This window comes from Drosophila melanogaster, chromosome 2L (assembly GCF_000001215.4).
Source record: "Drosophila melanogaster chromosome 2L".
NCBI classification, from domain to species: Eukaryota; Metazoa; Arthropoda; class Insecta; order Diptera; family Drosophilidae; genus Drosophila; species Drosophila melanogaster.
In genome coordinates, this window is record NT_033779.5 from 4,639,531 (window position 1) to 4,659,692 (window position 20,162).

The 20,162-nt window shown below is 45.0% G+C and overlaps 4 protein-coding genes and 1 long non-coding RNA gene across 7 annotated transcripts; 4 read left to right on the top strand and 1 right to left on the bottom strand.

Moving 5' to 3' along the window:
- Nucleotides 1-1,765: 1,765 nt before the first annotated feature.
- Nucleotides 1,766-3,342, top strand: BG642163. Of its 2 annotated transcripts, none has more exons than NM_001298675.1 (2): nucleotides 1,766-1,860; nucleotides 1,919-3,342. In NM_001298675.1, the coding sequence occupies exons 1-2, from the start codon at nucleotides 1,783-1,785 to the stop codon at nucleotides 3,086-3,088; spliced, it is 1,248 nt and encodes a 415-aa protein (NP_001285604.1). In that variant the 5' UTR covers nucleotides 1,766-1,782; the 3' UTR covers nucleotides 3,089-3,342. The 2 variants fall into 2 exon arrangements, with proteins under 2 accessions (NP_001285604.1, NP_001036331.1); NM_001042866.2 differs by having other exon boundaries at nucleotides 1,919-3,217.
- A 99-nt stretch (nucleotides 3,343-3,441) lies between these two features.
- On the top strand, nucleotides 3,442-7,032 carry CG15635 (uncharacterized protein). Its single transcript, NM_135002.3, has 2 exons — nucleotides 3,442-3,520; nucleotides 3,580-7,032. Exons 1-2 carry the CDS (start codon nucleotides 3,473-3,475, stop codon nucleotides 6,940-6,942), a joined length of 3,411 nt encoding a protein of 1,136 aa, NP_608846.2. The 5' UTR covers nucleotides 3,442-3,472; the 3' UTR covers nucleotides 6,943-7,032.
- A 488-nt stretch (nucleotides 7,033-7,520) lies between these two features.
- CG43798 (uncharacterized protein) lies at nucleotides 7,521-8,390 on the top strand. Its single transcript, NM_001273114.1, has 3 exons — nucleotides 7,521-7,647; nucleotides 7,702-7,811; nucleotides 7,881-8,390. The coding sequence occupies exons 1-3, from the start codon at nucleotides 7,570-7,572 to the stop codon at nucleotides 8,332-8,334; spliced, it is 642 nt and encodes a 213-aa protein (NP_001260043.1). The 5' UTR covers nucleotides 7,521-7,569; the 3' UTR covers nucleotides 8,335-8,390.
- Nucleotides 8,391-11,872: 3,482 nt separating this feature from the next.
- On the top strand, nucleotides 11,873-13,362 carry CG3355 (uncharacterized protein). 2 transcript variants are annotated; one of them, NM_135004.2, is made up of 3 exons: nucleotides 11,925-12,158; nucleotides 12,235-12,626; nucleotides 12,893-13,362. In NM_135004.2, exons 1-3 carry the CDS (start codon nucleotides 11,960-11,962, stop codon nucleotides 13,244-13,246), a joined length of 945 nt encoding a protein of 314 aa, NP_608848.1. In that variant the 5' UTR covers nucleotides 11,925-11,959; the 3' UTR covers nucleotides 13,247-13,362. The 2 variants fall into 2 exon arrangements, with proteins under 2 accessions (NP_723001.1, NP_608848.1); NM_164594.1 differs by having other exon boundaries at nucleotides 11,873-12,158; nucleotides 12,235-13,347.
- Nucleotides 13,363-15,947: 2,585 nt separating this feature from the next.
- Nucleotides 15,948-16,679, bottom strand: lncRNA:TS6 (long noncoding RNA: testis-specific 6). Its single transcript, NR_156780.1, has one exon. It is a non-coding gene; the product is annotated as a long noncoding RNA: testis-specific 6 (long non-coding RNA).
- Between the last annotated feature and the right edge of the window lie 3,483 nt (nucleotides 16,680-20,162).

Here is a 20,162-nt window from a genome sequence, read left to right on the forward strand (position 1 = left end):
AACTCGTCCAATCTCATACCTAAAGTGGTTTTCAACGTGTATCTGATCTTCGCCAGCTGGCGGGCAATCGTCGCCTGCTCCATCCTCACGGGCAAGACCATGTTGTTGCCCTTTTTGAAATTTATCTAAGCTTCACTTGACACTTGTCGTCGTCGCATTCGTTGTCGTTGTTGCACAGTTCCAGGGCCACATAGTCATCCGCTGGCAGCTGCGAAGTTTCCGCAATCTCGCGCCTTTAAAGTTCCAGCAGTTATCATTAGCGAGCGGCTGGGCTTCAATTTTCCGCACACATATGTGCCACATCGCCATTCCAAACTTTATTCCTTCCTGGCAGATTGTTATTGTAACCGGCGGTCCACATCTGCAGGCTATTCGCCTTGTTTTTTCACTCCACCATTTGACGCGCGCCTTTTTTTTCCACTTTCGGCCATAACTGGCAATTGCACGAACTATTTGCTGCTTATTCCTTAGGACTTAGGATCTGTCGAGGGCTTTCATAGTTGAGCATGTGACTGTAGTGCGCTACCTTTATATATGGGGGCATATGAATCCTTTGAAATTGTGCAAGTACACATTAATCAAGGCACACCCAACTAATAAGTCCATTCCATTCTTTAGATTTATCAATGAAATCCTCATAAGCTTTCTGTTTTCAATGATCAGAGCAAGAGTGAAGAATCACAAGAACCCTAAGAACTTTAGACAGAACAACAACACCCTCGTTCACCGACTTATCTCAATATCTCATGGACACCTTATTTACTTTTAATGAAGTGTTGGTCGGCAGTCGCCATTCGGTTTCTTCTGCGAATCGCTGTGGGTAATTGATGTTGAAGGTGCTCTAGAGGTGCTCTTTGTTGCTGTCAATTTGTTGCACCACTTAATAAGCAGCCCATAAATGCGATATGCAACGCATTTCTCCCCCAACGCCAGTGCCAATTTGAGGAACTCGACTCAATTCAGCGTCTGGCAGATGCGTTGCGCCAATTTGTTGCACCCAAATGCAAGCTAGAGCGCATGCCATGCCATGCTATGCCATCCATGCCATGCCACATAGATGCGGTGGAAGTGGAAGCTGGAGAGGATCGGACATGACCATGGGGTAAGCCCTTTTTGGGGTCCCGGCAAATCATTGCGCACGCTGCGATGCCGAGATTATCTTGTCCGATTGCGTTTACAAGGCATCGGAGGCCTCGGGTGGACTGCGTCCGGCCAGTTCTCTCGCCTGGCCATAAACGCAATTAGAAGAACAATTGTTAGACATGCAAAGCGGGGACGTTGCCCACAATCCATGGCACAGCCCTTTCTGGGCAGCCCCGATTGCCATCTCTGGACCGGGGAACTGGGAGGATCCCAGGGGTTCTGCGGTTCCAGCAGCGGCTGTGTGCGTGTTTATAACTCAAATGAGCAATTACCTTACAAAGGATTTTGTGTAGGGGACGGCTGAGAACAGCCGCTGTTGTCGTGGCATTTAATAAACTCTTCACGGTGCCAACATCGCTGCACAGTGGTATAAATATCCAAATCTATCACACAAAAAGCTACAGAGAAAAAAAATGCATGCAAGCATGGCTTAGCTTAAATATATGCAAGATAGATGCCAACAAAATGACACTGTAACTATGTTATCTAATCAGTCTTTCGTCAAATATGACAAATTAATTATATATATTCTCGGTAATGCATTTGTTCTACTTTTAAATGAGCCACATGCCAGGTCTAGAACCAAATACATTTTCTGGAATCATTTCAGTTCTGGCAATTGAAAAGCCCCCACACAAAATGTGGAAGTGGATAATCAATATCATATTATTATCAGTGGTGCAAGCCAGCAAAAAAGTCGATGGACAAATATCTCCAGTAAGAAATTTTGCAGCGAGTAAATCTCATTTCTAATGGTCTGTACCAAAATCCGCAGAGAACAACTTCCCAAAAAATACTTCAACCGTATCCGTGTAACTCCCCACATCCACTAACCCAATTTTCCCAAAAGTATCCAAACTCAGGATACCTTTGTTATCCTCAAAATGAAATTAATAAATACCTATGGTACCCACCGTGGAGCCAATGGGTAGGATATCAAGGATATCAAACAGGAAATGGATTATATGCACAACTTTCGACGGGATCTCAGATTTCATCCTTCCACCATCCCAACTTTCAAATTCCTTTTGTTCAACTTCTCACTTTACCCGCCCCACCAAGCTTAATCCCACCTGCCTCTCCCATTCCTTCCCACCAATATCCAGGATTATTTGCGCCACCATCTTTCGCCCAATTTCCAGGATTACTGGGATCAACGGGCTCGGGTCCATCGGGAATACCAAATCTTCCCGGGACAAATGCCTCTCCAGGTTGGAGTTCACCTGGATCTTCGATTCCTTCCTACCAACTGCCAGGAATACAACAGCAACCAGGCTCAAGTCCAGTAGAATATCCACATGCTCCTATCAAACCTCCAAGTTCCGCCCCGGCAGGTTGGAGCTCACCAGGATCACCTATTCCTCCCCCTTCACTACCAGGACTACCGGGAACACCAGATCAGAATCCATGGGGATCTGCTGATCGTCCCGCCCATCCTCCGGCATCGCCCATACAACCAGGTTGGAGTCCACCAGGATCATCTTTTCCTCCCTCTCCCCAATCAGGACCACCGGGACCACCAAATTGGAATCAATTGGAGTCTGCCAATCGTCCTGTCTATCCTCCGGAAATGCCCATACCTCCAGTTTGGAATTCGCGTAGATCTTCGAATCCTTCCGCCCAACTTCCACCATTACAAGAGGCACCCTTGGGATCTCTTGGACCCTCCCAACTACCTCCAGGGCTACCAGCGCCACCTAGCTGGAGTTCATTGGAATCTTCAAATCCTCTTGTCCAACGTCCAGAATTAATGGCACCACCAAGTTTGAGTCCATCTGGATCTTCGAATTCTGTCCTTCAGCCCTTGCCCGCAAAACCAAATTGGCGTTCATCGGGATCCCCGAATTCGCCTCTTTACCCTCCAGGATTACCCGCACCACCAAGTGAGAGTATACCTGATATCTCCCCAAATCAGAAAACACGATCCGCCGGATCACCGCCATAGGTGAATACAAACAATCTAGAGGTAGAAAACAACTGTGCCACCAATGAAAAACAGCTATTGAGTTAAGTAACAAAATAGCAACAAGCAAAAATATGTATTTAAAAATATATGTGGCATTAAAAAAAATATAAAAAAAGAAACTGTTTTTACGCTTCATAGCTAGGAATGAAACTATACTAATTATATAATCTTTCGAAAACCGCGCACTCCATTTCAAGCTTTTTATTAAACTTATTTGCAAAGTTTGTCGGACTGAAAGCGTAACTGTTACTAATTTCATTAAGGCGTTTATAATTAATCAATTCATAAAATAGTTCAACAAAACTGAGGAACTTAATATATTTTAAATTATTTTAAAGTTGACCATATTAGAGACTATACTAAATGTCGAAATGGAATTATATGGTAATTGTGATTTTCCTCTTTGTACCGGTAAGTCCGACTTATATGAACGTATAGAAGAAAGTCAAGTTTATTTAATCCAATTTAAGGGGAATATGGAATTCAGTTTCGATCGAATAAGATCCGGGGAGTCCTACACACCATTTCATTTTCCCTATGTTCCCGATAACTTCCCAACACCTTCGGCTCCTGCCCCTCCACCAAAACCACGTCCGCCACCTCCACCTCCACCACCTCCAACTACAACACGTCCACCAACTACAACACCTACACCAACTACGACACCTACACCAATAACGACACCTCCACCGCCTCCACCCTCTGCACCACCACCTCCTGATCCAGCAACCCCTGGAGTATGGTATCCACTCCCCATATATGGGAACGCACCACAATTTGGAGATCCACCTGGATCGCACTTGCTTTCCAATTCAGGAAAACCACATCCACCAGGATCACAGATGCCTCCCAATTCAGGATTCGTCCTTCCCCCAGCGATCTGCAGTCCGCCTTATGGACCACCGAATCAAGATGGAAATCCACCTGGATCACAGACGCCTCCCAATTCAGAATTGGTTCCTCCCCCAGCAATCTGGAATCCGGCTTATGAACCACCGAATCAAATTGGACATCCACCAGAATCACAGGCGCCTACCAATTCAGGATTTGTCCCTCCCCCAGCCATTTGGAATCCGCCTTATGGTCCACCAAACCCAGATGGAAATCCACCTGAATCACAGACGCCTCCCAATTCAGGATTCGTCCCTCCCCCAGCGATCTGGAGTCCTTCTGTTGGACCAACGAGTGAAGATGGACATCCACCTGAATCACAGGCTCCATCAAATTCAGGATTCGTCCCTCCCCTAGCGATCTGCTATCCGCCTTTTGGACAACAAAATCAAATTGGACATCAACCAGGATCACATAAGCCTCCTAATTCAGGAATATACCCTCCATCCACGGGCTGGATTCCGCCATCTGGGTCACTAAGTCAAGGTGGACATCCACCAGGATCACAGTTGCCTCCTAATTCAGGCTTGCCACCGGGCTCTATTCCGCCGCTTCGACCACCGAATCAAATTGGAGATCCACCAGGATCACAGATGCCTTCGAATTTAGGAATATACCCTCCATCAATGGGCTGGATTCCGCCATCTGGGTCACTAATTCAAGGTGGACATCCACCAGGATCACTGTATCCTCCTAATTCTGTATTGGCACCGGGCTCTATTCCGCCTCTTCGACCATCAAATCAAGGTGGACATCCACCAGGATCACTGTTGCCTCCTAATGTGGGAATATACCCTCCATCCACGGGCTGGATTCCGCCATCTGGGCCACTAACTCAAGGTGGACATCCACCGGGATCACAGGTGCCTCCTAATTTTGTATTGCCAGCGGGCTCTATTCCGCCTCTTGGATCACCAAATCAAATTGGACAACCACCAGGATCACTGTTGCCTCCTAATGTGGGAATATATCCCCCATCCACGGGCTGGATTCCGCCATCTGGGCCACTAACTCAAGGTGGACATCCAACGGGATCACTGTTGCCTCCTAATACTGGATTGCCACCGGGTTCCATTCCGCCTCTTCGACCACCAAATCAAGGTGGACATCCACCAGGATCACAGAAGCCTCCTAATGTGGGAATATACCCCCCATCCACGGGCTGGATTCCGCCATTTGGGCCACTAACTCAAGGTGGACATCCACCAGGATCACTGTTGCCTCCTAATACTGGATTGCCACCGGGCTCTATTCCGCCGCTTGGATCACCGAATCAAATTGGACATCCACCAGGATCACAGAAGCCTCCTAATGTGGGAATATACCCCCCATCCACGGGCTGGACTCCGCCATCTGGGCCACTAACTCAAGGTGGACATCCACCAGGATCACTGTTGCCTCCTAATACTGGATTGCCACCGGGTTCCATTCCGCCGCTTGGATCACCGAATCAAATTGGACATCCACCAGGATCACAGAAGCCTCCTAATGTGGGAATATACCCCCCATCCACGGGCTGGATTCCGCCATCTGGGCCACTAACTCAAAGTGGACATCCACCAGGATCACTGTTGCCTCCTAATACTGGATTGCCACCGGGCTCTATTCCGCCTCTTCGACCACCAAATCAAGGTGGACATCCACCAGGATCACAGAAGCCTCCTAATGTGGGAATATACCCCCCATCCACGGGCTGGATTCCGCCATCTGGGCCACTAACTCAAGGTGGACATCCACCAGGATCACTGTTGCCTCCTAATACTGGATTGCCATCGGGCTCTATTCCGCCGCTTGGATCACCGAATCAAATTGGACATCCACCAGGATCACAGAAGCCTCCTAATTCTGGAATATATCCCCCATCCACGGGCTCGATTCCGCCATCTGGGCCACTAACTCAAGGTGGACATCCACCAGGATCACTGTTGCCTCCTAATACTGGATTGCCATCGGGCTCTATTCCGCCGCTTGGATCACCGAATCAAATTGGACATCCACCAGGATCACAGAAGCCTCCTAATTCTGGAATATATCCCCCATCCACGGGCTGGATTCCGCCATCTGGGCCACTAACTCAAGGTGGACATCCACCAGGATCACTGTTGCCTCCTAATACTGGATTGCCACCGGGCTCTATTTCGCCGCTTGGATCACCGAATCAAATTGGACATCCACCAGGATCACAGAAGCCTCCTAATGTGGGAATATATCCCCCATCCACGGGCTCTATTCCGCCTCTTCGACCACCAAATCAAGGTGGACATCCACCAGGATCACAGAAGCCTCCTAATGTGGGAATATACCCCCCATCCACGGGCTGGATTCCACCATCTGGGCCACTAACTCAAGGTGGACATCCACCAGGATCACAGGTGCCTTCTAATTCTGTATTGCCACCGGGCTCTATTCCGCCCCTTCGACCACCAAATCAAGGTCGACATCCACCAGGATCACAGGTGCCTCCTAATACTGGATTGCCACCGGGCTCTATTCCGCCTCTTGGATCACCGAATCAAATTGGACATCCACCAGGATCACAGAAGCCTCCTAATTCTGGAATATATCCCCCATCCACGGGCTCGATTCCGCCATCTGGGCCACTAACTCAAGGTGGACATCCACCAGGATCACTGTTGCCTCCTAATACTGGATTGCCACCGGGCTCTATTCCGCCCCTTCGACCACCAAATCAAGGTCGACATCCACCAGGATCACAGGTGCCTCCTAATTCTGTATTGCCACCGGGCTCTATTCCGCCTCTTGGATCACCGATTCAAATTGGACGTCCAGTAGGATCACAGAAGCCTGCTAGTTCCAAAATACGTCCTCCACCACCTTCTGAACCTCAAAACCCGGACAATGTGCCCAAGCAGCCAGTTAAAAATCCACCTGCAGGAGGAAACTTAAATGTAAATGACATACGCATCGACCGTCCCAATTAAAAATTGTGCAACAAAATTGAAAAGAATTACATTTTCCATTTTCAATCGATAAACTAATAAACAAGCGATGCTCGTAAAAATGAATACTTGACATATTTTTTTTATTTAGTTCTAACAAATTGTTCCATCATAACAGCTAACTTTTTATAGCAAGTAAGCCACGTAGGTATACAATGGTTCCCCTCCTGCTTTCCATGGTATTCATATCCACTCCAAGAAGAGTTTCTAAAGTTCCTACGTGCTAATGGGATTCCCCCTATACGTAGATAATCTTCAAAACCATTATCCTGGATATTCTTTGAATCAGGTTGTAATAAAAGAGACCAGCAGCTTTTAAATATTTTTTAGTTAAACAGTTTGGAAAAAATCGTATTTCAAATGTTTTTAAAAGTATTGTTATTGTCTTTAAATTTATAAAATAGGATAGGATGTATCGCATTGGTTATGTGTTGTACACAATCAATAATTAAAGTAAATACATATACATATTAATTGCACGTAAAATCGCTTAACAAAAATTGTCAAGCCGATTCGTTTTAGTATTAACCATACAAACGCCTTCCTAAAGATGCATTGAAAATGAAATGTGGTTCACTTACGTACAAGCGTATTCAGAAAGTGCACTAAATGTGCAAATGGCAGCATATCTTTATATTGATTTCCTTAGTGCCACATGGACATGGACTTGAAAGACGGGATTCCTCGGTAAGATCGTTATAAATCAATACTGTATCGTTATTAACCATATTCTTGGAATAGGTGGACAAGTATATACCTTCAGTGCCTTTTGATAAAGTCGATAAGCTATTATCGGAAATAGAAACAAATCATAGGGCTCTCCGCATAAATCGGCAGTCATGTAACAAAAGGTAAAAGGTATACAGTTCTTTAATCTTTAATCTATCTATATGTATTTATTCTTTCGTAATAATTTTTAGCTTAATTCAAGTCAATGGTCTGGCCAACGGTTCCCTTTTGCTGGAAAGCACAGAAAAGCAAATACTTTTTTTGATACGACTTTTTAATACTAGCTGCCCAAATGAATATCATCGGGAAATCTTAAGAGTACGCTCGGAATATAAACCATTTCATTTTGCTTATGTACCAGAATATGATCATAATTGGGGATTAAGCCCTACTACTACTCGTACTACAACTACTACTACTCCTACTACTACTACTACTACTACTACTACTACTACTACTACTACTCCTACTACTACTACTACTACTACTACTACTCCTACTACTCCTGCTACTACTACTACTCCTACTACTACTACTTCTCCTAAAACTAATCCATTTGTGGATCCTACCTCCACACCAGGCCCAACTGGCTCAGACGAGGAATATGTGATACAAAACATAAACTTTTTTAGCCATGATGTATAAAGAGTAATTATATTATAATTTATAGATATTGAAAATATATATTTTACAATGAAAACAAACAATTCAAGGAATGATAAGAAGAATTAGTTATTTGATTCAATTAGCAAAGTTTACAAATACTAATACCACAAATTTATTTGGCTGTAACGTTAAAGGAATACTTCGAATTTGTTAACCACGTGCTATTTAGTTTTTTTTTTTTTGATTATTTCACGACCACTGTGCGATCCTAGAGTGTCTCGCGTTGACTTGTGAGAAAGCTGGGCGAAATATTTTAGAATTTTCACAACACGTCACACGACAGCAGGCCCAGGAAGAAGAGGGCATACGTGGATGGTCTCGGACCTAAGGCCCTTGGCAGGCTGAGGGATTGGGAACTGTAGATGGAGGGAGGGTCGGAATCTGAACCTGAACCTGGATGGTTGGATAGCTGGATGACTGGATGGCTGGAAGCTGCGCCGGCACCCGCACGCTCATGGCTTGTATTTGGCTTGTTAACTGCGCTTGTTTACTTTATGTTAAATTAAGTTGAGAATCGTGCAATGCAAATCAGTGCGCAGTGCCAGCCGGAAAAGTCAGTCCAAGTCCAAGTCGGAGTCGCAGTCGAAGCTGCAGTCCGATCTGCAGCCGCATACAATTTTCCAACTCTTTTCTAATTGCCAAGACCGAGACCAAGACCAAGACCGAGATCGAGACGACGAGCTGGTTCTGGAGGAGAAGAGTTCACTGATTGCTTTGCATACGAAATGAATTAATGTCATTGAGGAAGAAGATGTTGCCAGTTGGCACTGCAGGGGACGATTCTCCGGTAGCCGAAGACGATTCTTCCGCACCGCACGTCTCTTTCTTTCTTCTGATCGCCTTTTCTCCTTTTCTTCGTGCCGGCCTGTTACTAATTTGAATTGCAGTGCACCAGACTCGAGACGAGCTTCCTTTTCATTATCTAAGGGTCTAAGACTTCATTGCTGGCAGTTATCAAATGCAGCACATCAGGCGAAGCCAAACTGCAGACTCCGAGTCAGTCTGAGAATTCAAAGACAGATGTCTGCCAGACTGCACAGGAAGAAGAAGTTTTTAGGCGGAATTAGCTTAAGATAAACGATATCAATTTGCAATCCAATGACTCTAAATATTCCACAATGTGAACAAATTTCTAATAATGCTGACAGTTGGTCTCTTAATTGTTGGTTTTAAGTAGTAAAGTAAAGCTTTTTCTTGCAGTGTACAGTCAATTGTCGACTCTCTCTCTCGTGTTCTCACTCGACATCTTTCTCTGGGTTCTTCCCAGCTGGAGTCGTCGTCGCCGTCACACACAATAATTAAAATCTTTGCCTTTGCCATGATTGTTGCCACCGCCGAGATAAGTGCGGCAACAACTGCATCTGCAACTGCAAACTGCAACTGCAAGCTGCAACTGCCGCTTAGATAATGCAATGCAATTCAGTGTTCTTATGCAAATTTATGAGTGACTGACTGAGTGACTCTGACGGGCAACTGCCACCGGGCGAAAAGCAAAGAGCAAGAAGCAAGTGAATGGCATGCCATTCAACCTTTCTAACTTGGCTTACAGTTTGGCATCCTCGGTCTCTTAGCCCGTTTGCCATTGCCAGTCTGGTTCAATGATCTGCATCCTATATATGTACATACGTACGTGGTCATAAGTGATTCCTGCTGCGTGTTTGTCACTCAGCCACGCCCACCAAAGAGGGGTGGGGGGCGGTGGTTCTGGTATTTATTCATGCTGAAAACATAATGACCATGCTGAAATCTGCGATCTTTCCATTGTTCTTTTTCTGGCAATTACAATTGCAACAATTAGATGTGAGTTCAATTTGCATATCTCTGATGCTTTCCATGATTAAGTTGTGCCTTTAACTAATGAGTCTGGGCCAAGTTTGTGGCACTCTGCGATCTGCTTTAACACATTATGCTAATTTTGCGAAAAGAAACAAATTTCTAAAGCTGCCTACATTTGCATGCGCTTATAGTTTGCATAAGAGTAAAAGTTATTTATGTTGGGAAGCCAGGCCAAACAAGGCAAAATGTAAATATAAGTCTATTAGCTTTTTGCGATTTTGATATGCGTAGCAAAGACTATATTTGAAATATGTGAAATCTATCAATTTTAATGGGTTTCTGGCAGATTTATTATTGTTATAGTAGGTCAGCCAGAGCGTCCTAAATTGTGACCCTAAATATTTCGAGGCAATTTGTGTTCTTGCATAATTTATTTTGTGAAGGCATGCATGTAAGTGCCACATGTTGCATAATTTCAAACTGCACGCAATTTTTCAACGCGCTGAATTTATTAATTTATATTTTTTGGGCGTTTGGATGGACGACACTGTGCCTCAGGCGAATCAATTTTGTTGCCAATCCAAGTCCAGGAATAAAGTGGCGGGCGACGACGACGACATTCCATACAAAGAAATATGATCGAGGAGCCAGCAGAAGGAGCTGGGCGAATAACTTGTCCCTGGTTCTGGTTGCGTTTTGTAAATTATGCCGAAAAGCAAACCCCTTGGCAAAGCCTTATAAATTATTCCCGATCTGAGGCAGCGTGAAAGCGGGCGTTTGCCTCCGGTTAATGATGATACCGGATAACCGGCACTTAAAGGATATTTATGCTGCAATGCCGATCGCGCAGATGGCATTTCGCCATTTGCCATTCGATTCCATTCGATTCGATCGAGTGGCGCAGAGAAAGACGTTCTCGAGTGGGCCAGCAGGAATCCGCCAACTCAGCGCCCGAGTTTATTTTGGCCAGGTCCGGCGGGTCAGAGGCGCTGCTGTCGATGACGATGCCTAAGTCGCTCCAGATGCGCATTAAAAGTCCATTAAAAAAGCGGCGGGAGGTGGAAGTGGTGAACCCGCTCTCGGGTTTGCTCCACTTTCATGAATATGCAAAGTTGTTATGGCCAAATCTGATGAGGGCTTAGCGAACTTAATATACTCTACATAACTCAAAATAACTTTAGATATAGTAAGAAATTCTTTCATAAATTTTTTTATTAATGGTTTAAAATACTTCATAAAATAAGAATAAAATTGTTTTGTTACAAGTTGACAAGTTTCTTTTGTACTTTTCTTCAACAAAATGTTATAAATAAAAACCTTGGCCAGTCATTGGATGATCATGCTCGTTTCTAATTGTTGGCTTTTAAGCATTTAATTCAGCTATTCCGATTGACCCTTCCCAATAACCCATATTTTTAAGCATCCCACGCCTGAAAGCCTTAATTGCTATTAAAAGTTTATTTGGCCATTCGGCAAGTTGTTCTGGATGAAAACGATAATTTGTACAGAGCCAAAAATACAAAACCCTCCGCACTCGAGAACCGCAAGGTGTGCGTGTGTGCGGCGCTATAAAGTGTTATGCAAATAAGCTGCTGCCAAACAAAGAAAGCGGAGAAAGAAAGAAAGAAAGAAAGAAAAGCACGAGGAGAACGATGAAAGAAAGATGCGCGCGCGGCTTATACAAGCAATAAAACATTCATATTTTTAGTTTTATTAAAAAAAAACCGATTCGAAATGATCGCCAACTCAAGCGTTTGGGGGGCCCTATAAGTAGCCGGCGTTTGGCAAACCACTCTGTCACTTTCCTCAGAAGTCAACTCCGGACAAGATGCGCGTCTACCTGGCCCTGCCGCTCCTGCTGCTGGGCATCGGCCTCAGTTTGGCCCAGTACCAGTATCAAGCGCCCCACCAAACCCTCGCCCAGCAATTCGCCGACGTGGTGGATGTGGTCGATCCTGCAGAACAATCTATCAAAGCAGTGCGACCACCGAAGAGCCGCAATCAGTGCACCGCCAAGCAGAACTGCTGTGAGTACCCCAGATAATGCTCTGGAAAAAGTAGTAGATATCTCATACTTAATTCCAATAATGGTGCATTTTCCAGTCTGCGGCACTCCGAATGTCAACCGTATCGTGGGCGGCCAGCAGGTGCGCTCCAACAAGTATCCTTGGACCGCCCAATTGGTAAAGGGTCGTCATTATCCCCGCCTCTTCTGCGGCGGTTCCCTAATCAATGATCGCTATGTGCTGACCGCCGCCCATTGTGTGCATGGGAACAGGGATCAGATCACCATTCGCCTGCTCCAGATCGACAGATCCTCCCGGGATCCCGGCATTGTGCGCAAGGTCGTCCAGACCACTGTGCATCCTAACTACGATCCCAACCGGATTGTCAACGATGTGGCGCTGCTCAAGCTGGAGTCCCCTGTTCCACTGACTGGAAACATGCGTCCAGTCTGTCTGCCCGAGGCCAATCATAACTTTGATGGCAAGACCGTGAGTACAAGTCTTGATTTATGTGCTAAACTGTATTTCCTTTTATGTAGGCCTGAATAGAAGTTTTCAGGGCGTACATAAAATATTTACGAGCCTATAAGGAAAACATCTAAATCTGAATGTTCTTAGTCGAGTCAATCAAGACATTCGAAATTTATGACTAAAAATCTGACCATTATTTAGACCTAGTATTAGCAGTAATATTATTAGTAGTTAATAGTTATAGATATTTAAAGCATAGTCACTGACTTCTAAATCCCTTCCAGGCTGTGGTTGCTGGCTGGGGTTTGATCAAGGAGGGCGGCGTCACCTCCAACTATCTGCAGGAGGTCAATGTGCCCGTCATCACCAACGCGCAGTGTCGCCAGACGCGCTACAAGGACAAGATTGCCGAGGTGATGCTCTGCGCCGGATTGGTGCAGCAGGGTGGCAAGGACGCCTGCCAGGGCGACAGTGGTGGCCCACTGATCGTCAACGAGGGTCGCTACAAGCTGGCCGGCGTGGTGTCCTTCGGCTACGGATGTGCACAGAAGAATGCGCCGGGTGTCTACGCCAGGGTGAGCAAGTTCCTGGACTGGATCCGTAAGAACACCGCCGACGGCTGCTACTGCCAGAGTTAGATCATTTGGCTAAAAAAAAACTCATTTCCTTGCCTCATTCCTAAGTTATTCTAAATTATTGAAAAAAGAAGTTCACAGCAAATAAATCCATCAAATGCTTTAAGTCTGTTTCGTTTAACATACATAATATTACTTATATGAACAACTTAAAGCAGTAAGTTATTTGGCTTGCGAGATAAAAACATTTGATTTATGAATGAAGAGCCACAACTAAATGTTCGGCTACCCAGAATAATAACCTCTTCATAATCCTCTCTGCGTACGATTTAAATGCCTGTCGCATCCGGCGGAGATCGCAATCAGGCAATCGAGGAATCGAGGAGCATTCCTTCGGCGGCATTGCTCCACCTTGTGGCACTTTTGGGTAGAACTCCATGGGACCCACCCTCATACTTGACGGCCATGATTAATGCCTCGAAATTGTTGCCGCTGATGGAAATCTTTTTGGCAGCGTTCACATCATAATCGCTCAGCAAAAAACCCCCATCCACCAATCCAACGCCGACTGCTCGTCCAGTCGAAAGTCGAACTGCAGTCGCTGTCAATCAGGACCAAGTTGGCTAAAAACCTGCGAGCGGCATAATTTGTTTTGACTCATTTTCATGCGCAGCTCATAAATTCCGCCAGGGAATGGGGGACTAGATATGTAGTACGTACGGAGCAAGGAGCATGGATCATGAAGCATGGAGCTTGGAGTATAGAGTGTGTATATAGAGTCCCTAGCCAGCACCTCGATTATGATTATGATGATGATGCATGTGGACAGGACTGGGCAGCAGCCCATCTGCATAGAGTGGCCATTGATTTACTATGTGAACACTTTATGGCTGTTTAAGTTGTTAAATTGAATTAAGATGAAATAAATTCTCGGGCAATTTTTATGTTTGTTAATAAATTTTGCATGCCCTGCGATAATTTGAACGGCTCCTGACCGACGATCATAAATCGACCGGCTTTATGGCCACTCTAAAAATAATGCAACGCGCAGACAATCGAAATAAATAATTCATGCGACTGCGAATGCGCATGGAAGTGGGGTATGGGTTTGGGTACGGGCCGGGTTAGCTGGACATCGACGCACATCCTCCTCGCCGCGCCGGATCGCTTTCCGTTTCAATCTTGGGCCTTCAGTGGCTTTTTGGCAGCGCCCAGGGGAGCAACTTCAAATGGACTGCGGATAGAAGCCACATTGTTGGCCATTTGGTGTTTGCATTTTAGATTTCTTCACACCTGAACGTGGCGGTGGGTCCTCGTTCAAAGCAGCCGCCGCCGGCGACCGACAGAACCAAGGAAATGGTGAACCTGTCCGCGTTCCTGGCACTTGATGCTGCAGTCTGGGGAGTCACTGGAGTCCCGGCGGCCGGAGGAGACGCAGGGATCACAGTTTATCTAATGCCCAACCGATGTCGAGGTCTTACCAAATTTGGCTCTCAAACGTCCGGTCCGACTGTGGACTAGCCTGCGAATTTGTCGTGACTTGTTAATGATACATTTGGCCAGGTTCCAAGTTCCCAGTTCTCGGTTCTAGGTTCCAGCCTCACGGGCTCTAGGCCTGGTCAAGTGTTGGCATGTCGCTTAAATGGTACATGGTGCCATCTTTGGAGCAACCCACAGCGAGAAAAGTGGGCAGGCGAACAGGTGTTTTCAATAGCAGTCTATGTAGTAAAATTATTTTTAAATAATAATTCTTACATGTAGAATATATGAAATATTTGAGAATATAGAATATATTATATTTTTTACTTGGGATGTAAGAAAGTCAGACCGTAGACTTTCTAAACTTCTTAAGCGGAGATTGCAATTGTAGAGCTTTGATTTTTGTTCAGTGCAGCGGGAAGTACCTTAGTGGTACTTAGGATAGGGCCAGCTGGACTAAGCCCAAGCTCATCATGACTTGGCCGCCACGGCCCGGGGCTATCAGTTTTCATTGATTTGAATAGTTTTCCAACTCTTTTTCAATTTACACGGCGATGCAGAAATATGTTGCCCCGGCAGCAGCCGTCAGCCGCCTCTTGTTCTGGCCACAATTTACGAGCTGGAGGACAGACCAAATCTTGGCTCGTGATAATTAAACTGCGGCAGCAGCTAGAGTGAAAACAAAATGATTTACTGGTGGAACCCTCAAGGCCTCACTTGCACTTCACTTACTACAGTCGTGTCAGTGCTCACTTTTATTTTTGGCCTCTGCCAGTTGGCCGGGCCTAATCTCATTTGTCTTAGTCGCCGACTTGGCGAACTTGGCCGTCGATGCCTTCTAAATAATGACCCTGTAATTACGGCTGTTTAGTCAGTTTAGTGGCCAAGATGCGCATAAAAAATCAACTTCATTAGCCGATCTTTATTGGTTGGCATTAATTTCGCCAAGATGGCGACAATCCCAAGGCTTTCGCTAAACCCATTAGAAGATCGCTCACATTTATAGAACCCCTTTGCATAAATGCCAAGTGGGCGCTTTTCGCTTTACAATCTGGCCGAGGAAGTGTGAAAAGCCGCTTAAAAAGACCGTTTATGGCAAGTCGGAAGAGTATTCAAAACTTTAAATCATTTTTAAGCCTAATAAAGTGGTAAGTATGCATCTGAACAAAAAGGTAAGTGCAACCAGGCAGTTGTAAAACACTTTTATTACGGTCTGAAGATTTCAAATATTTTATTTCAAATTGATTTTTTTATGTCTGCTCTCTTCTGCAGAAAGCCAATTATGATTCTGCTAAGCACCAACAATTTGTTTTTTATTTACTTTTGTAAGTTCTTAAAAGTTGTGGATATATAAAATGTAATTAGACATTCTATATGATACTAAACTATTAACTGAATGAAAATCTTGCCATCATTTGAACACAATTATAATATGCAAAACGAATTTCCACAAGATGCCTCATCGGGATTTCCACGTACAGTCCGTCCCGTTGCCATATGCATAAATCAGTTTTTTGCCCGCCTTACTTTTCGTTTCGTTCCGTTTCGCCGTATTTTGGCGCTGAACACGTTCCGGTTTTACTTTCGGTTGGGGTCTTTGGCATTTTTGCACGTTGCACATTTATTTTAATTTCTGGACGATCTCTTAGCAAATAGGCTGGGCTTTTTAGCCATATCCGAGCACGATGCACGTCCGCGTCGGGGACTACTTTATGTAGATAATCTCGCAGATGAACTCCACCGGGTTGGAAGGGGGGTCTTGGAACTTCGGTGGACTTGGCTGCAAACTGCTCATTAGTTTATTAATTAAGTTGTGCTCGTCGATCAGTTTCCCAGGCTGCAGCTGCTTCTGCTGCTGCTGCTGCTGTTCCTTCAGCTTCAGCTGTAGCTTCTGCTCTTCAGATTTATTTCTGTCCATTATGAAAATTGTCTATGGCATCGCCATCGCCATCGCCCGTTTCTGGACTGCGATGGCCGCTGCTTCTTTACATTATTATGCTAGTTGCTGTAGTTATTTTAAATTGTTTTGTCTGGCCTAATGATACCCTACACGGCAACGGGGCAGCGGCACCTTAATCGACAGTAGTTGGGCTTTAACGCCCTGCCCTCAGCCCGCAGATAGCGGCTGGAAGCTCCCAACTCCCCAGCTCGCAACTCATTTTGGGCTCCAAGTTGGAGCCGCTGGGCTCCGGTTTAGTTAGCGGCCGCTAAGTGGAAGGTGTTGAGAAAATGCACAAAAATTAATCATTTTATAATTGCTAAATTGCCGTCGGCCATTCAATTGCGCACAAAGCCTGAGAAACTCCGGCTCATAAATTAGAAATTTGATGAGGCGCTAAACCAGAATAGAATATATGCATTAACAAATGGCCAGCGTGGGCAATTGAGCTAACATCTTGTCGCGGGTTAGTCACTACTTTTGGGCCTAAGCCATATAAGAATATCTTGACATATTAGCCATGAGTTTGGGTACACACAGAAAATGGGGTTAGCTGTATTCGAAAAAAAAAGTTTTTTAAAAATTTGCAATTGATTAGATTGGATTTTAAAAAAGATAGACGAATAAAGAAACATTTTTCTGAGTGTAGTTTAAGGCAATTGCCTACCGCTTTTGGTTTCTAATACAATATTTTTGGAGCCACAGCTCGTTATGCCCAAAACGCTTCAGTAATTTCTTTGTGTGAAATTCTAAGAAAGCTTTGTTTGCCCCATCGAATGGAATGGAATGGTCTTGCCCCACGATGACGTCATCGCAGTGACCTTGAAGCAGCAAAGTGTGTGCGACTGAAGCTAATCAGAGCGTCCAGACACCTTCGGATCTGCCAGTTTAGCCCTAGAATTCTCTGGGCTGACCAGGCCTGACGCGTTGTCTACATTTTTCTCGCTTTACTTTTAGATTTGCACGCGTCCCAGCGGGTTTCCTTCGGTAGGTTTTAGCTGGTTTCTTCGTTTCGTTTTTATTTTGTGTCCATTCTGATGAGTTTGTTTAGTTTGAAATATGTTTTCTATACGTGCGTCATGTTTGGACGTCCCTGGTCGCGAGTCATGGCGGGACGGGCACTATAATTAAAGGTATTGGTAGGCGTTACTATTGGCTCAGTCCAACGAAAGGGACAGGTATGTGGCTAAAGGAACTGGAACTACAAGCTACATGCGGAGCGACAGCAGATGGTCTTGTCTAGGTGGAACATTGCATCAGTTGGAGTCCAAGAAAAATCTACAAAAGACTTGCCGCCGAGCGTTGCAAACAGTTATGTAAGCTTTCTGCAGAGCGATCTTCTTCTAAATTCATAGGAAATTGCCTTAGCCTCAGTTTCGGCCACAACTGGCAGTTAATTGCCGAGTTGAAAACGGACGGATGTTGGTCTACAATTTGCGCTATACTTCCAACGCCTTCATCTGCGCATTTGTGCCGCTTTACTCAGCTCTGCTCTGCTCTCGGAATTAATTAGCACTCTTGGCTCAAAATTAATTACTGCAAATAACAAGTTACACTCGGTGATTCTGGCCATCTTAAGAGCTTCACCAAAGACCTGCTGGTTTCGAAAGCGAAAATCCGGGGGAAATTTCAATAATTTGTGGCCGACTCAAATTGATTTACATTTTTATTCGTTTATTATGCTCAGCAGTTGCCCAAATGGAAGTTGCCAAATGTGTGGCACAAGGTGAGGAATACAAATCCGTTCTAAGAACTGGGTTACAAAGTACTCAGTTTTACGAGCAAGATATCAATATTTCACTTGAAACAAATATTAAGCTTTTCACGTAATTTAAGGCAGTTTTTCCTACAAAACTCAGAAACCTTAATTTCGAAATGAAATAGCCTACTCAAATTAATTACTATATATTATAAAACCCAGTTGAATTCAAAAAAGGGGGAGAAACGAGCCATTTTATAATTACAGACATCTAAAAGAGTGCAATTTATTAAAGGTATTTAAAATTACCTAAAGCAGTGGGGCTGAGGCCATATTTCCTGGTACTCCGTAAACATGATAAATGAATAACATTTCTCATAGCTCGACCAAATTTGTATCCCAGCTAGTCGGCAATTGTTAGCCATTACTTATAGAATCCACGAACCGATCTTCTTTCGCATGCTGTCACAGCCATCCATCGCGATTTGCAATTGTATAACCGCACAATGAAATTACAAAAGCGCGGATGTTCGGATTTTCTCAAGTGGCGGATAGAGGAGCAAGTGCTTACCGCATTAACAATTGCAAATCTTTGGCCACAATTTTTATGACTTTAATTGTTTGTTTTGCTGGCATGACGGAGAACCCGAAGAAGATCAGATCGCGGCCGAGAATCTCGTAGCTTCAGCTGGAAGGCAAGTTGAGTTAGGGAAATCAAATCGCAGAACTCGAGCGTTGAGAAAGCCCCGTTAATGTGACCCGACGTGCGCGGCAACAGATAAAAATGCCCAGCCAAGGAAAAGATACAAAAAAAAAATAGAGACAAAAAGGCACAAAACGAGGCAAGACAAACATTTCAGAGACAGTCGGATAGTTGGATAGCTGGATAGTCAGATAGATAGATACGTTGAAGTTGAAGTTGCGGGCGGACCACCAACCGCAGAAACTTCACCTCCTACCCGCTTTTCCCGGCCAAAGGCGGAGGAAAATGATGACCTCGTGCGGAAAACTAAGTCACACGAAGTGAACGACCAGCGAATCAGTGACTGAAAAATTGCCAACAAAATGGCAAGACGATGATCTCAGCCAAAGTCAGTGGGTAAAAGGGGTGCCCGTGCCCCCAACGAAACAAAAAACATTGCCAAGGCATTGACACAGCTGCAAGCCATGTGCTACTACCTTTTGGCCAGGCCCCCCCGATAAGCTTTTGGCCATTTAAGGAGCAGTATCGAAACCAAATGCCGGGTATCGTACATAAACGTTATCCTACGACCATGTCCCAAAAAGTCCACAAGTGCTCACTGATTTGGGTAACCGGCAGCAGTGCCAACTTTCGACCATCTTCAAATGCCAAACGGCATTACCAAAAATGTTTATAACGCATCACGTTTATGTGGATATATCGTTAATAGCAAGCACTCTATAAATGACCTTCGACGGTGCTGAAATCGGTGGGTATAAGCTTACTTAACCAATCTGATTATTCTTAAGTGGCCTTTTCCACTGGAACTTACTGGCCATGAACCATATCGTATCGGTTGTCACATTCGGAGCGCTCCTCCACTGACACTGACCGCCAAAATGGAAATGCGTTACAAATGTGGCCGCAAGACAGGCGGCAGCCTCCTTGCCCCGCCAGTCAGTTGCAATTTCAATCAAGCAGCTACAGGCTAAGGGTTGTCCGGAGGCAGGAGAATCCCGGTTGCTGGATGGAGGGCAGCACTACGAGTATAGCGGACTGTAGCATCGGCTGGCCATGCAATTTTATTGGCAATCTTATGGTTATCAAAATAAATGAAGTGTTACAGCAACAAGTTGCGCGGCGCGGAAGCTGAGCTACGTGCCTGCCTTCGGCCGCTGAT

Bases quoted from the DNA above. Each gene is read 5' to 3' on its own strand.
- BG642163 (NM_001298675.1), top strand. From the start codon at position 1,783: ATGTGGAAGTGGATAATCAATATCATATTATTATCAGTGGTGCAAGCC. The intron at 1,861-1,918 runs GTAAGAAATTTT...CAAAATCCGCAG, and splicing joins TCGATGGACAAATATCTCCA to AGAACAACTTCCCAAAAAAT.
- CG15635 (NM_135002.3), top strand. From the start codon at position 3,473: ATGTCGAAATGGAATTATATGGTAATTGTGATTTTCCTCTTTGTACCG. The intron at 3,521-3,579 runs GTAAGTCCGACT...ATCCAATTTAAG, and splicing joins TGATTTTCCTCTTTGTACCG to GGGAATATGGAATTCAGTTT.
- CG43798 (NM_001273114.1), top strand. From the start codon at position 7,570: ATGTGCAAATGGCAGCATATCTTTATATTGATTTCCTTAGTGCCACAT. The intron at 7,648-7,701 runs GTAAGATCGTTA...TTCTTGGAATAG, and splicing joins TTGAAAGACGGGATTCCTCG to GTGGACAAGTATATACCTTC. The intron at 7,812-7,880 runs GTAAAAGGTATA...AATAATTTTTAG, and splicing joins CGGCAGTCATGTAACAAAAG to CTTAATTCAAGTCAATGGTC.
- CG3355 (NM_135004.2), top strand. From the start codon at position 11,960: ATGCGCGTCTACCTGGCCCTGCCGCTCCTGCTGCTGGGCATCGGCCTC. The intron at 12,159-12,234 runs GTGAGTACCCCA...TGCATTTTCCAG, and splicing joins CACCGCCAAGCAGAACTGCT to TCTGCGGCACTCCGAATGTC. The intron at 12,627-12,892 runs GTGAGTACAAGT...AATCCCTTCCAG, and splicing joins ATAACTTTGATGGCAAGACC to GCTGTGGTTGCTGGCTGGGG.